The sequence below is a fragment of the Rhagoletis pomonella genome, unplaced genomic scaffold (assembly GCF_013731165.1).
Source record: "Rhagoletis pomonella isolate Grant_MI unplaced genomic scaffold, Rhpom_1.0 Rhpom_scaffold_00007, whole genome shotgun sequence".
NCBI classification, from domain to species: domain Eukaryota; kingdom Metazoa; phylum Arthropoda; class Insecta; order Diptera; family Tephritidae; genus Rhagoletis; species Rhagoletis pomonella.
Genome location: NW_023458561.1, coordinates 12,316,696 through 12,331,589, shown reverse-complemented (window position 1 = coordinate 12,331,589; position 14,894 = coordinate 12,316,696). Strand labels below are relative to the sequence as shown.

General features: G+C 33.2%; 1 protein-coding gene across 1 annotated transcript in view; it reads left to right on the top strand.

Moving 5' to 3' along the window:
- Positions 1 to 14,368, top strand: part of LOC118742335 (protein tamozhennic) — a gene marked incomplete in the record, with an annotated part of 52,190 nt that extends 37,822 nt beyond the window's left edge. The window contains 1 exon segment of the mRNA XM_036474326.1: positions 13,255 to 14,368. Within this exon segment, the coding sequence (XP_036330219.1) occupies positions 13,255 to 14,106 (852 nt within the window).
- Between the last annotated feature and the right edge of the window lie 526 nt (positions 14,369 to 14,894).

The following is a 14,894-nucleotide window of genomic DNA, read 5'->3' as shown; positions in this document are numbered from 1 at the left end:
GAAATAATCAAAATTTACTACTTTACTTACATAAGAATGTATGAATTAAAATTACGTAACAAAATTGGCACTCTTACATCTCAATAATATTAAGGGTATTAAGGGTACACCTGCTAGTTGGTACTTGGTAAACTGCTAGTTGGTACTCGATAATTTCATCAACTATGAACGTCCTTTCAGCTTTCTTTTGTTAGTCTGGTAAACTATGTCTACCAACAGCTGATTCGTAGCTTTTTTCCCATAAAAAAAAGAATTGTAACAAAAATTTGATGGAATTTTATTTACTCATATGCTTTTTGCCTTTCGGCAGCGGTCGGATTTAAAATTGGATAATATCAAACAGCTGATTGCAGTTTACCAACTACCAGAAAATTATCAAGCTTCCACCCCGATAATCCGGTAACGGTAAACCGATAATAAAATAATTTTACACAAACAAAATACAAGGGTGAAAATTACTGAACACCAAGTTACCGAGTACAAAATTCGGTGTGAAGACCACGGTTGCCAACTTTTGGATTCTTGAAACCGGGACACACAACAAGTCTGTTCTTTTGCTCGCCCGCAGGTGCCCGAAAGTGGTAAATTTTTGTCTCTTTGGTTGATTCTCGGGCTGTTGACAGCCATTTTGAGCTAGTAATATTTGCTTCTCACTAGCCCGAAGTCGGCCTCACTATTTTTCTGGACGAGTTTGTGAAAACCAGAAGTTATTGCAGAGGACCATCGAAATGTGGCCCTCTCTTGGACATAAATTTCGCACTTACGCTCATTTGCCCAAACCTAGCCCTAAATATAGAATAGTTATTAACAAAAAATCACCAACAACATTATGGTCAAGTCTAAATAGCAGTAGAATAGCTGCCCGAAATAGCAGCTATAACTTCTATCAAAATGTAAATTACTGTTTTTCTTATTTTAGGAGCTTTTCCGGCCGGTAGTTTAAAAAAGCATAAACAAGTTTCCTTTTTTCCTCCTACGCGTTTCGGCGTTGTTTTTCGCCTTCTTCAGGGAGTCTGTTTTTATTTATTTGGAAAAGAAAACATAAAAAACACAACCATTAGATACAATGTTAGATATTGCAGTATGGAAACAACACACTTACACATATACAAATACAATTCTTCGACGGTAACACTTACATCTGTACATTTACATCACATTTGACACAATAATTATTTTAACATATTTAACTTTGACATCACTAATAAATAACTATAAATAAAAATAAAAATATCACAGCCTAATGTTTATTATCGCTCATCTGCTCGTCCAATGTGTCCAATTGCTGCCCGATATGCGCAATTTATGTTATCCCTGTCTTCTTTGAAGTTCATCGCGTCCTGTATTCTTTGTTGTATTCGCAGACCTTCTAATGTTAATCTTGTCCTCTCCCTCCTTTCTCAATCAAATAGTTGAATATAATTGTTATGAGGCCATAAATAACAAAAAGAAAGTAAAATTTTATATAAATATAAAAAAATTCATAAAACGAAGCTTCAATGATATTTCTAAATTACTTAAAAACTTTAATAAAAGTTAACTAAAAATGTATGTATGTATAGTGCCGCACTAAATTATTGTCACCAGGAATTTCTCACAATGTATGCAACATTTTTTACTTAACATTTTCGGCGAATTTTTTATAAAAATATTGTTTATACTACAACAAAAAAACATAAAAAAATCTCTTAACTTTGTGCAAAACTCAGTAAAATTCCATGAATTTGCCTACACGTTGGCATTTTACTATAACAAGGTGCCAGTTTGAAGTTAGTAAAAAATCGTATTGACCTTTGGAAGTTTTTTGCAGGTAGTTTCTTCTCAACAAAAAAAAATATCGGAAATACTTCGTACTTCATAGTTTGTACTTTTACTTTACGACGTATAGTGGCGATTAGTAAATAGAATATGTAATATGTAAATATTTAAATATTTAAAGAGATCTAAATTTTTTACAACGAGATGTCAAAATTTTTTCTTGCCAAAAACCGGGACATTTTGCGTCCCGGCAGGTATTGTACCGGGACCGGGACATAGCTCTTAAATCCGGGACAGTCCCGCCGAAAACGGGACGGTTGGCAACCGTGGTGAAGACCCCTATTAGCAAAAATAAAAGTGTCCACTCTACTCAGTACATACATATGTATAATTTTAATAGTTGCGAGATTTTTTACATTTTTGCATTCTACAAATTTTTTAAACGATATTTTGCAAAAATCCGCAACCTAAGTAGCAAGCAACTAAAAAATTACAACGCAGGTATGCATATATTTTCATTAAATTTTCCTAATGCGGTGTTTCGAATTTTCTTCCAAATGCTTTTTTATATTGAAGAAAATAATCAACACGGTAAAAAAATGCCAAAAATCAACGGTAAGTGATACTTCAATCTTCCAATTTTTTATAAAAAAATTTTGTGGGCTACAAAACTGCATACTGAAAATTTTTCTAAGAAATTAATAAAAAAGCCCGATTTTTTTTTAATTTTTTAATATTGCACAAAGTTTGATATATTTATATTTATACGGTTTTTGCTAAAGAATAAGCTGTATTTAAAAAAATAACTAAAATTAAATAACGAAAAAAAATTCTTGTGGTGCGCTTATAATTTTGACACGGGGTGTATAACGGATGATATACTACTTTACATAATTTTATTTATTGTTTCCCTTCGTTTTTTAGTTTTCTCGATTGTTAGCGCACTGAATTCAGGGCGAATGCTTCCACAATTTAACAAGAAATGTATCGATTAATCGGTTAATTTCTTATGATTAATTGCAATTATTAATCGAATGCTTTCGATTAATCAATTAGCCGATTAATCGGTTATTAAATTTTTTTGCTATCAGAGATCGAAAATAACCCTCCACTTATTTTTATTGTGTTTCTCACTGACACAAACACAAATCTCTCAGGCAAAAAATGTTTCTCACATGCCAAATCACTGTGCGATCTTGTGTTTTCAGCTGTGGGTTATTTATCAACCGTTTAAATTTCCTTTAGGCCAAGATATGGAATAAATTAACTGACGAAGACCTGCGTGGCAAATGAACTTTTCTCTCAGAGTTTACATTGCTGGCAAATGTAAATAAGGGTTAAAATTTAAAAACTAATTAATACAACTAAAATAAAATCTGTCGAAATTTATCAATAAAATACCTTTTTCGCAAAATATATAAAGGACCCTTTTATTTCTCAAAACAACCCGGGTAACAGTTATTCGTCGCCACGCTGTACATACGCGAACATTTATGACAAAGAAGAAAGCGTGCACATTCATAATATGACACCCTGAAAATAATCTATTTTATTATATTTCGGTTTATTATATTAAGCATTTTTTCGTACATACATACATATATACCAGTATAAGCAGAATTAAATATTGGTATAGGTGCTATTAAATTTTAGTAAATTTTTAGTTAGTTTGAGCCAAAAAAATTAAATAAAATCTTTTCATGGTTATACAAATCACAAATAAAACATCACAAATCAAATTGATTCGCTCTAAAAATCAAATCACAAATAAATTTTAATTTTTTTTGGTCAACAAACTAACTCACAAATCAAATATATTTCTTAATTGATAGCGGATTTTAAATCAAAACTGGTTTGAAATCACGCAACCCTGCTACCGCACGACGGTGACGCTGACGTTGCTTCTCTCTCTATTTGATGTTTCTACGCACTTCTGCGGTACGCTACGTACACGTTTGTGGGTAACCGCACTCGTAACACTTACTTTTTCTCTCCCAGCGATAAGTGTCGGGGAACAACAGCAACGGAAAATATAGGCAAATAGCCCTTTCCCATTGGGCGAGACATTTACAAAAAATAAATCGCCTGTTCTCTTTTGTGGGTTATTTTTTCTCTAAAATTGTAAGAGTTATTTTGGGGCACTTTCAAATTGGAGAGGGTGATTTTCGGTCTCTGCTCATAACATATAGATAGTAGATGTGTACATTAGGGCGGGCCTTATAAACATTCTATAAAAGAAGTCTATTAGACCATAGCTCTAAAGTCAATTTCAAGCCTCCGACATTTTAAAATAAGCTATTTTTATTTAATACAAAGTTAATATGCAGATTAATACTTATTACAACGTTACGAATGTTCTTTTTTAATAAAAACTTGTACTTGGCGGTTTTTTGTTACGAAAAATTTATTTTTAATATCTATTTTTTATTTAAAGATCCGCAAGATCGCGTACAAAGCAAATTATAAGTAGTATCGGCCATATCAATAGCTCCCCCATTTCAAAGTGATCTTATTTGCCACTCATGTTTATTTACTTAGGTTTAGAATTTTCCACTAAATTACAGTTCAGTCTTTAAAAAACCCATATGAAGTTTAAAACTTTGTAGAAAACTAATTTAAATATTTTTTTTCAGAAGTCTACATGAGTCAAAGAAAATTTTCAACTGTTAAAAGTGTCCATTTCCAAAGATACTTCATTCATTATGCTCTTCATAGAAAACTTAAAATAGTTTTTTTTTGTTTATTGAGCTTTGTACCACGATTGTTTATTAGGAAAAATTGAAAAAGCAACAAAGTCTAAGCGGTAGAAGTTATAGCAGCTCTTTCGGAGATCACCACATCTCTTCATCAGACTTATTTTTTCTAGACTTCAGCAGGGATCGAACCTGCGTAATCGATGTTCAAAGTCAGAAGCGTTAACCACTGAGCTATGTACATCCCGTAAACTCTTATTGCTAATTTATTTTCCTTATTCAACCAACTACTATCAAGTGCAGCTGATTTGCCGTTATTTAAACTCGACAGCGTGGTTGCTGTTTTCAGTTCTATACATCCATTTGATTATTTGCTTTTTTGTATAGTTTCAGCCAGGCTCTTCCTAAACTATGTATTTGTCAATGTTATTGTGGCTTATTAACATTTTATTTTTATTGAGCTTTGTTGCTCATTTCCTTGTTCATTTTCCTTATTCAACCAACTACTATCAAGTGCAGCTGATTTGCCGCTATTTAAATTCGACAGCATGGTTGTTGTTTTCAATTCTATACATCCATTTGCTTATTTGCTTTTTTGTATAGTTTCAGGCTTTGTTGCTTTTTCAATTTTTCCTAATGAACAATCGTGGTACAAAGCTCAAAAAAATATTAAAAATAAAATGTTAATAAGCCACAATAACATTGACAAATACATAGTTAAGGAAGAGCCTGCCGGAAACTATACAAAAAAGCAAATAAGCAAATGGATGTATAGAATTGACAACAACAACCACGCTGTCGAGTTTAAATACTTGATATTAGTTGGTTGAATAAGGAAAATGAATTAGCAACAAGAGTTTACGGGAAGTACATAGGTCAGTGGTTAACGCTTCTGACTTTGAACGTCGATTAAGCAGGTTCGATCCCTGCTGAAGTCTAGAAAAAAGAAGTCTGATGAAGAGATGTGGTGATCTCCGAAATAGCTGCTATAACTTCTACCGCTTAGACTTTGTTGCTTTTTTAATTTTTCCTAATAAACAATCGTGGTACAAAGCTCAATATTGGTACAATTTAACATTGTTGGAATAAGTCTGAAGTCAACACAAATTTGTATTATTTTTTCCCACTTTTACAACATTTTGTACAAAATTTCAAAACAAAATAGTCTCTTTCAGTAATTACTTCGAAAAGAATGTGCAATTCCGAGTAAAACCAGGTCCTATTTATAAAAATCAATGGACAATTTCCGAAGTTATGAATTTTCTTAAGGTTTTTCCAAAATCACTTCGAAAAATTGAATCAGTTAAATTGGATTCATTTTGAGGTTTGAATAGTTCGTATAGAAATATTTTATAGTATGCTTTTCAGATTGAACTTTTCCATTGCATTGTTCAACAAATTTACTACAACATCTGAACTTTCGCCGCCTTCGGAAGTCAATTCGATAATTTTAATTTTCACTCCACGCTTTCTTGACATTTTTCGCTTTCTTATTTGAGCTAGTGATGGGGAAGTTATCGATATTGTCGATAAAATAAAGAAATAACTTGGACGTTACACGATCAAGATCTTGGTTTGAAGTTGCAATACACTCACACTTTTTTACTAACACACACGCACGTTTACAACTTGAACGCCGACTTGATATCAATTTTTACTTTCAAGTCATGTAGCAACTTGAAAGTCAAGTCAAACAGCTAATTAATTTTTTTTTTGTAAAAATGTACATATGTACCTTTGCATATTCCGGTACATTTGCTTGTACCCAAACCTTCGTTTTGGTACACGGTACTGAACCAAAAGTTTCGGTACTGCAACTGTGTGTGCAACTTATGTTTATTTGTTTATTTTTGAGAATTTTCAATTAAGATACAGTTCTTTCTCTAACAAACCCCATATAAACCCAAGTTTAACAACTTGTAGAAAACTTCAAAAAAGTGCAACAAATTTTCACCTAAGTTTCAAACTTTTTTCTCAGAAGTGCTAGAATTTTTTCGAGTACACAGTTTTTTAGCCCAATCAATTTTAGTCTGATAATGTGCAGGTTTCAAGTGACTGAAAGTTACCGTTGATTTTTTAGAATTTTTTTTCGCCAAAGGTGTTGCGGTTTTCATCCATATACAAATAAATTGAGTTTATTCATTAAAGGGTGAACACACCAAAACTGCGACACTTTGGGAAGCTTATAACTTACCCAAAACGAATTCTATATTTTGAAATTCAAATACCATAAGCTGACCACATGACCTTAGTTGGACGTAGAAGAAATTTTGAATTTGAGTTAAAAATGGCAACCGAGTTAGAAACGAGACAAACCATTTTGCACGAGTTTATAAATGATCCGGCCTTAAGTACACGTAAAATTGCTAAAAAATTAAAGATTGCACTATTCGACAGTTTGCAGGGTTTTAATCGGTACAAATAAGGCCTGGCAGTTACGAGAAAACCAGGGAGCGGGGGTTAGCATGGTCAAAGTGATAAAAACAGTGCTCGGAAGGTCCTCAGTGCGTTTTCGCGAAACCCGAATATTTTGTCGCGTTATGTTGCAAAATCCGTACGCAGATCGCAGTTTTTCGTACAAAAGGTAAAGCGGAAAGCTTGATTGAGATGTTCTACAGCTCAAACAGCGCCAGACCGAGGCGCAAAGTAGAATGTTACAGCGAAATCCCGCATTCGGAAAATGTATGAATTCTAAATTAAAAAATACAACTGCATTGTTATGAACTACGAAACCTACTGCTATAAAAATTCAAAATATATTGCAGGTCAAGATTTTTATGCTGGGGCAAGTCGTCAAGATGCCCCTGAAAGTTGTAAGCTGAAAATGAAGTCCAAATTTCCAAAAAACCACATGGTTTGGCAAGCTATTTGATCCTGTGGCCGTAAGAGCAGCCCTTTTTCCCATCCGGGACAATGAATGATCAAGTTTATCGGGATGAGTGCCTCAAAAGGCGTCTTCTGTCATTTATCAACAGATAAGGAGTAGGCCACTGTTCTAGGCGGACGTGGGAACCTGCCACTATGCCAAGGACACATTGCCGTGGTATAATGCAAATAACATCAATTTTGTACCTCACGACTGCAATCCACCCAATAGCCCATAGCCACGTCCTATTGGGGAATATTGGTCAACTGTCAAAGAAATCTTGCAGAAAACAGGTGAAACAGTGAAAAATATTGAAGAGTGCAAAACAAAGTAGTTGTGCGCATCGCGTAAAGTCGATGATGCAGTCGTGCAGAACATGATGGCGCGTGTGCGATGAAAATACCGATCACTTGCAGATGGAGCAAATAATAACTAATATTTTAATATTTTAATAACATCTAAACTTCCAAGTTATATAATACAAAAAAAAAATAATTTCAAAGCCTGCTAGTTTGTTTCTGGTAGTAATTTCTAAGTGTCGCAGTTTTGGTGTGTTCACCCTTCATATGGAAGCCAATGCGACAAAAAAAAACCTAAAAAATTAACGGTATTTCGTAGCCACTTGAATTTTGCACGTTATCGGAATAAAATTGCAGTGGCTAAAAAACTGTGTACTCAAAAAAATTCTAACACTTTCGAGAAAAAAGTTTGAAACTTAGGTGAAAATTTGTTGCACTTTTTTGAAGTTTTCTACAAATTGTTAAACTCGGGTTTATATGGGGTTTGTTAGAGTAAGAACTGTATTTTAATTGAAAATTCTTTAAAATAAATATATAAACAAAAGTGGCACACAATATCACTTTGAAATGGCGTGCTATAGATATGACCGATAGTGTAGGTACAGGATGTCACCTTATACATTAGAGTTCTTATGCAGTTCTCGAATCGAAAATCAGGTTAGAGAACTAGGTTAGAATTCGATTAGAGAATGATTAGAAAAACCCAACATATTTGAAATCCATTAGAATTCAACGTTAAAACACGACCTAACCTTTTTCTCGATATCGATAACTAATTCCCCTTTTTTAGCGAATGCTACAATTCTCGGCAGTTTCTGTAATCGTATTCTAATCTTCTACCGTCGAGAAACTTATTTGATTCGTTTTCCCATCGTTCTCTAACCTTAATGTTTGTTGGTTATGTAATTATTTTTATGTAAATCAAAGTGAAATTTACAAAACACTAAGAGCAATAAAATTGTACAATATATAAAAAATTTATTATTAACATTAGTTTTTGAATCATAATTTGTTTTTATAATTAACAACGTATTTGTAAATATTTTGGGCTTAGATCCTTTTTCTTTCAACACGAGGTATCTTATTTCTTCTCTCTATTTTTATGAATCACACGTCGCTAGCTAATATAGCCCAGTAACTTTAGACTTTTTCAAAAACAAAATTGTAGTTTGGAACTTTTGACGCAGTTTACTACTATTTTATTCGTAGATTATAGATTCACAGCATTGTCCTTAAAGTTGATATGGGAACAATCCGCCATCTTAGATTTTAGGGTTTTGTTTGTGTTGTAGATAAAAATTTGCAGATAATTTAATTTCCCTAATTTTTTATATCTACAGTTAAAAAAATGTATTGCAAATAATTAGGAAGAAGTGCGAAAAGTTGGTTTAATTTTCACGGTTTTTGCCATTTTCAACAATTTCTGTTGAAAATACTTGACAAATTTAAATGTCAAAGGTGTAGAGAATTTCATTCTCCACAACTTTTATTTTAACATTTTTGTTTGTGCAACGCGTAGTAGATATCACGACCGGAGTTTTCTTTCTCTTGTTTACACTTAATAAATGCGCAGAAGACAAATAAAATTACAAATAATTTGATTTGATTTTTAAGAATAATATTCGTAACACTTTAGTTAACATTAATCTTCATATTAATGTATTAATTAAATATTGCTTCTTTAAGATTTCGTAGGCTCGAAATTGACTTTACAGCTATTGTCTAAAGGACTTTTTTCATAGAACTTCCGAATCTTCTACGAGCGACGTCGAAAAAATCGTTCTATACAAATCGACCCGCCCTAAGGTACATAAATCGCTATAGAGCATTTATCTGCCCATAGCTGTCTCCATGATAAAAACATAGTAAGGTAAAACCGTTCTCTCAATTCGTCGGCAATGATTTTTTTTTTGAAGTTTGCCAACATTTTAAAGTCATATAAAATTGAGAGTAAAACAAGTAAGAGCAGCGCTGTCTTCGGCTATGCCGAAGGCTCCATACCTTTCATGAGCATCTGAAAATTTTACGTTAACAGATTACTGCATTTGAAAAAATTTATATATTCACAGCAGACATAGATAGAGGAGATACATATATAAAAAATTCTAGCTAAACAATCAGAGGTATGGAAGATATACCTTATATAGCACCAATCTAAGTGATTTTCACTGCTGTGTGATCGGTACGTAAACCGGTAACACAATTTAATGGGTTTAGCTTCCTACATAAAATAGATACATATATCGCAAAAACTGGTATCTGAACAATCAGTGGTACAAGAGATTAAGATTATACAGCATAGATTTTGACGATTTTCTCAGTAGACTTTGTATTATTATTTAAAAAATAGCTTACGAAATTAATCGGTTTTAGCTGTCCAAATAAAGGAGTTTTAAGTAAAACCCCATATCTGAACAATCAGTTTTATGGGGGCAATAAACAGGTTATAGTGACCCGATCTTTGTTAATTTTACTGTAAACTTTCTGTTGATAATGAGTGAAAATAGTGCGAAATTTCATGTTTCTAGCTGCATAGATGGAGTAGTTATAAAAAATCGCATATCAGTTGTATTGGACCTATATGTAAAAGTAACCCGATCTTTGTTATTTTCACTATAAGTATTCTGTTAATAATGAGTGGAAACGGTGCGAATTTTGATGTTCCTAGCTGCATAAATGAAGAAGTTATGGCAAAAAATCTCATATCTGAACAATCAGTTGTATGGTGGATATAGGTTGTAGTGACTCGATCTTCGCCATTTTCACTGAAAGTATTCTTTTGATAATAAGTGACAACAGTGCAAAATTTCATGAGTCTAGCTACTTAAATGGAGGAGTTATAACGAAAAATCTTATATCTGAACAATCAGTTGTATGGGAGCTATATGTTATAGTGACCCGATCTTTGTAATTTTCACTCTAAGTTTTCTGTTGATAATGGGTGGAAGCATTGCAAAATTTCATGTTCCTAGCTGCATAAATGGAGAAGTTATAACGAAAAATCTCATATCTGAACAATCAGTTGTATGGGAGCATATGTTATAGTGGTCCGATTCTTCCGGTTCCGACAAATGATTAATACATTATAAAAATACACCCACCTACCAAATTTGATCCGGATATCTCGAAAACTGAGAGACTAGATTGCATACAAACAGACGGACAGACAGACAGACAGACAGACGGACAGACGGACATGGCTAAATCACTCAGCTCGCCGTTCTGATCATTTAAGTATACATTTTAATGGGTCTATCTCTTCTTATTCTGGTACTTACAAACAGCGGACCAAAGTTATAATACCATTTCATGCTCATGAAATGTATAAAAAGGAATTGTTCAAAGTTGTTGTTTGAGATTGAAAATGAGAATGTGTGTGTGAGGTTGTGGGTAAAATTTAAAAACTAAATTGCTTGCAAACGTCAATAATCCCTCTCAGCGGCTCTACCTTCCTATTTTTTTTTATCATGGCTGTCTCTACGTTACGATAACTTACACTCAATCAAAATGTATTCAACAAACTGTGATTGAATTTGCCATGGCTCTCAGAAGAACCATCCTATAAAGTCAAATTAAAAAAATTTTGTATGAATTTTGAATCGATTGTTTATATTTTTTGGCATAATAGTACCTTAAAAGAGAGCCTACCTGAGTTGTCAATCACACCTTGTTTAATACACCTTGCTCTCAATATTAATATAGACAACAAGAGAGATAGAAAATGTAGACAGCAAGGCGTATTTAACAGGTGATAGCAGCACCCTTTTATTTTCCTTCGCCTCACGGCTTCATATGTCAAATGGCTGCTGTTGATTGGTTGGTATGAAATTTTTGACAGTCCTCGCCGCAAAAGCAAAATCAAAATACATGTACATTTTGTTGTTGGCGTACCGATACCACCTTATTGAATACGCCTTGGTAGACAGGTTCACGATTGAGGACTTTTTAATTCACTATCGTTCCTTTTTTGAAATGTTATTATGTTTGCATATGGGTGTTTCCATGAAATTGTCAACCAGGACTGAAAAAATAAAAACAACTGAAAAGGGTTTTTAAGACGAATTAATAAGAGAAAAATACTCGAATTTTTATATTATAGAAGTATTTCAGCTTATTGGAATTTTAAAACTCAAAAATGGAAGAGTAAAACTGAATGTCTCTTCGACTCAGTTTTCTCTAATAAAATGAACTATTTTCTCTTTCCTATTAACTAAATTAAGAGATTTGAAACATTACAATTACATCTTAAAATCAAATTTGCAATAACAACTAACTATAAAAATGAGAAAAAGGAGAAGCTAGAGCTCGAATAACGGTAATTTTTTGATTTGCTTCTGATAGTATTCTAATGTCGCGTACGTTATGCAAAAACATTGTTTGTCTATGTCATTTGTATATTGGCAGTCGCAGGTAATGCAGATTACAATTCTTAAGCCAGAATTCTTCTAGTTAAAGATATACAGTAAAATTTTCTTTCCAACCGAAGTAAAAATATATTTTATTACCCTTTAAAGTTTGTCGCATACGTTTTGTAAGTACGAAAATTTCAATCAAATACATCAAAACCAATGTTAATTGCAAATTTTCCATTTAAATTATTTAGAATAGTTGTAAAACAATGAAACGGTGGCGAGAAGAGTTCTCAATAAATACATTTTATTACTTACGAGAAAAGTTGTCGCGTACGTTATTGTTTTTTTTTTAATATAAAACTAGCCAGAGATAATTTCTCTTAAAATATGAAAGGATTGTAAGGGCACATTATTTAGCTTAGTTTAGGAATTTTTAAAGAAAAGAAAAACTCCCATGATTCGCAGACTTTCGCATATATGCGTGTTTCCATGAAAATGTAAACCGAAAATGCAAGCAAATGAATTCAAACGGCTTTATAACTTTAAATTTCGTATTCAGATGGCGGAAAAAGGTTTTGAAAATGCGAAACGGTGGAGAGAAGAACTGAAAAAATTTAATTTAGTATGTGTTACTAGTAAAAATAGTGTATGCGGGAAAAGTCTGTCGCGTACGTTATGTCGCGTACTTTATTATAATTTTTTTTAATAAAAACTAACCAGAGATAATTTCTATCAAAAAATGGAAAATTGTAAAGGTACATTATTTAGCTTAGTTTAGGAATTTTTAAAGAAAAGAAAAACTCTCATGATTCGCAGACTTTCGCATATATGTATATGTAATTTAAAACCACTTCTTTTTTTGTCGCGTACGTTATCACCTGGTTTTGAACGGATATTTTCCACACCAAAGTTTCGAGGCTGCTTATTTTTTTCTCAAACATAGTACCCTTTGGTTGAAACATAACCGTAATGTTTTTTTTTCTGTAACTTCTATTTTTGATAGATTTACGTTGCTCTATAAGCGTATGAATGTCGCGTACGGCTGTATGGAAACACCCATATGTATCTGCTTGAAGTGAAGTTTTAGTTGCAATAGAATTTCAAAAACGTTTAATTTATGTCATTATGCATGCGAAGCTTCCCTCCATGTTGATATTGTAAACAGAAGAACATTTCAAAAATGCACTCACAGCTGTAAATGCTCCCTTTAGTTTAAAATTTGAATTTCAATAAATAAATAAAAAATCTTGCACTAATAATATGACTGTCTCTCCCCCTTTCTTCAGGATGTACTTGACAATAATGACAAGCAATTACATCTGCAGACCATGGAATTGAAAGATAGTACCACTTCGCTCAACGGAATATCTGGAGCTGGTAATCGAAGGAAAATATCTACTCATACCAATGAAGCTTCGGAAATGAGCTTTGATTCGAATTTTGATGATTTCGTCACCGTGTGCCACAGCGAACATCCTACGCAACGCTCGCCAACACAAGCGTCTAAAAACCAGGATGGTGTTGGCTCCTTCGAATCATGGAACTATGTTTTTAAGAACCTAGAGCGATCTGGCTATTCAAAAGATTTAGGCGAACGGGGTGATCTTCTTGTTCAGGGGTTAGATTTGGATTCAATGAATTTATCGAATGGTGGCGGGGGAAGCTGCAACGGCGGAAAAGCTCCCGTTGAACGGCGCCGTTTAAATCACATAGAATCGGCTAAATCCGGCCGACAAATTACAAATGATCTAGGCAAAGCGCGTACGGACGGTGAAAAGCGTGATGAGAAAAAGTTGGGCAAACAGGAAAAATCCATATTAAAACAGCAACATCAACAGCCAGGGAAAAAAACGAAGTCTGCCTTAAAGCTAACTTCGAATTTGCTCACAACTTCAACAATCGACAATAATAATGGCAACGGCGAAGCGCAACCGGACGGAATCGTGCGATTGAAGAATCGAAAGCAAGCCGCTGCGGAAGTTGGAAACCTTCAACCACAAATAAGTGGCCCAAGCGAATGGAGTTGCCGGTTTTGCACTTTTCTCAATCCCGATACGAAACGAATATGTGAGATGTGTTGCCGCAGCAAGGATTCTAATATAGAAGCTACCGTGTCTCACACACCAACTTGCGTTTAAACGCATTCATCCTACCTTGTTACGTGTACCGCTAGGCTGACAACTAAAGTTTCGTGGATGCACAGCAGAGCGCCTTTTTCCAAAATTTTACAGTTGAAACGTTACTCTAAGCTGAGTTTATTCAACTTGATTAAATTGTTACTCTTACGAAGTAATCGTTTTTGTTCTGATCTAGAAAATTATTAGTCAAATCTAAACAGAACTTGAAAACGTTTAACTCGATTGTTTATTCTTACAATTAAACTTTTTAGGGACCTCATCATATTGTTGTTTTTTGTCTCCTTTCATAAACTTAGATATGGTAGTGGATTGATGGACTAAAAGTATTTCTGTGTTATTTTTATTTTCTTGTCGATTCTTTTTCATTGTTAAATTTTTCTAGACGTATTGTAAGCCTGTTTACTTAGGAAGTAAAATTAATCAAAGTTATAATCCTTTGGTTCCCTTATGTGCCTCCTGTTTTATTGTTTAACAAATAACTAACCCCAAATTTTCAAATACGAATTTGAGTGTGAAATTTAAACTTATTGCGGACTAAAAAATATGTATATTTTTTAACTTAACGCAAATATATACATATACATATGTACATACATACATATATACAAAAGGTAAATATTAATTAAAGCATGGAATATATTTTATAATTATTTAGTGAATCTAGAAATGTGAATTTGAGAATGTTAAAAATTGTACCTACCAAGAGTTTGTTTTAATTAAAAATGTTGCAAATTTTAGCAGAATGCCAAATTTGCAAATTTTGCTTTCAAAAGCAAAAAAGCTGCTTA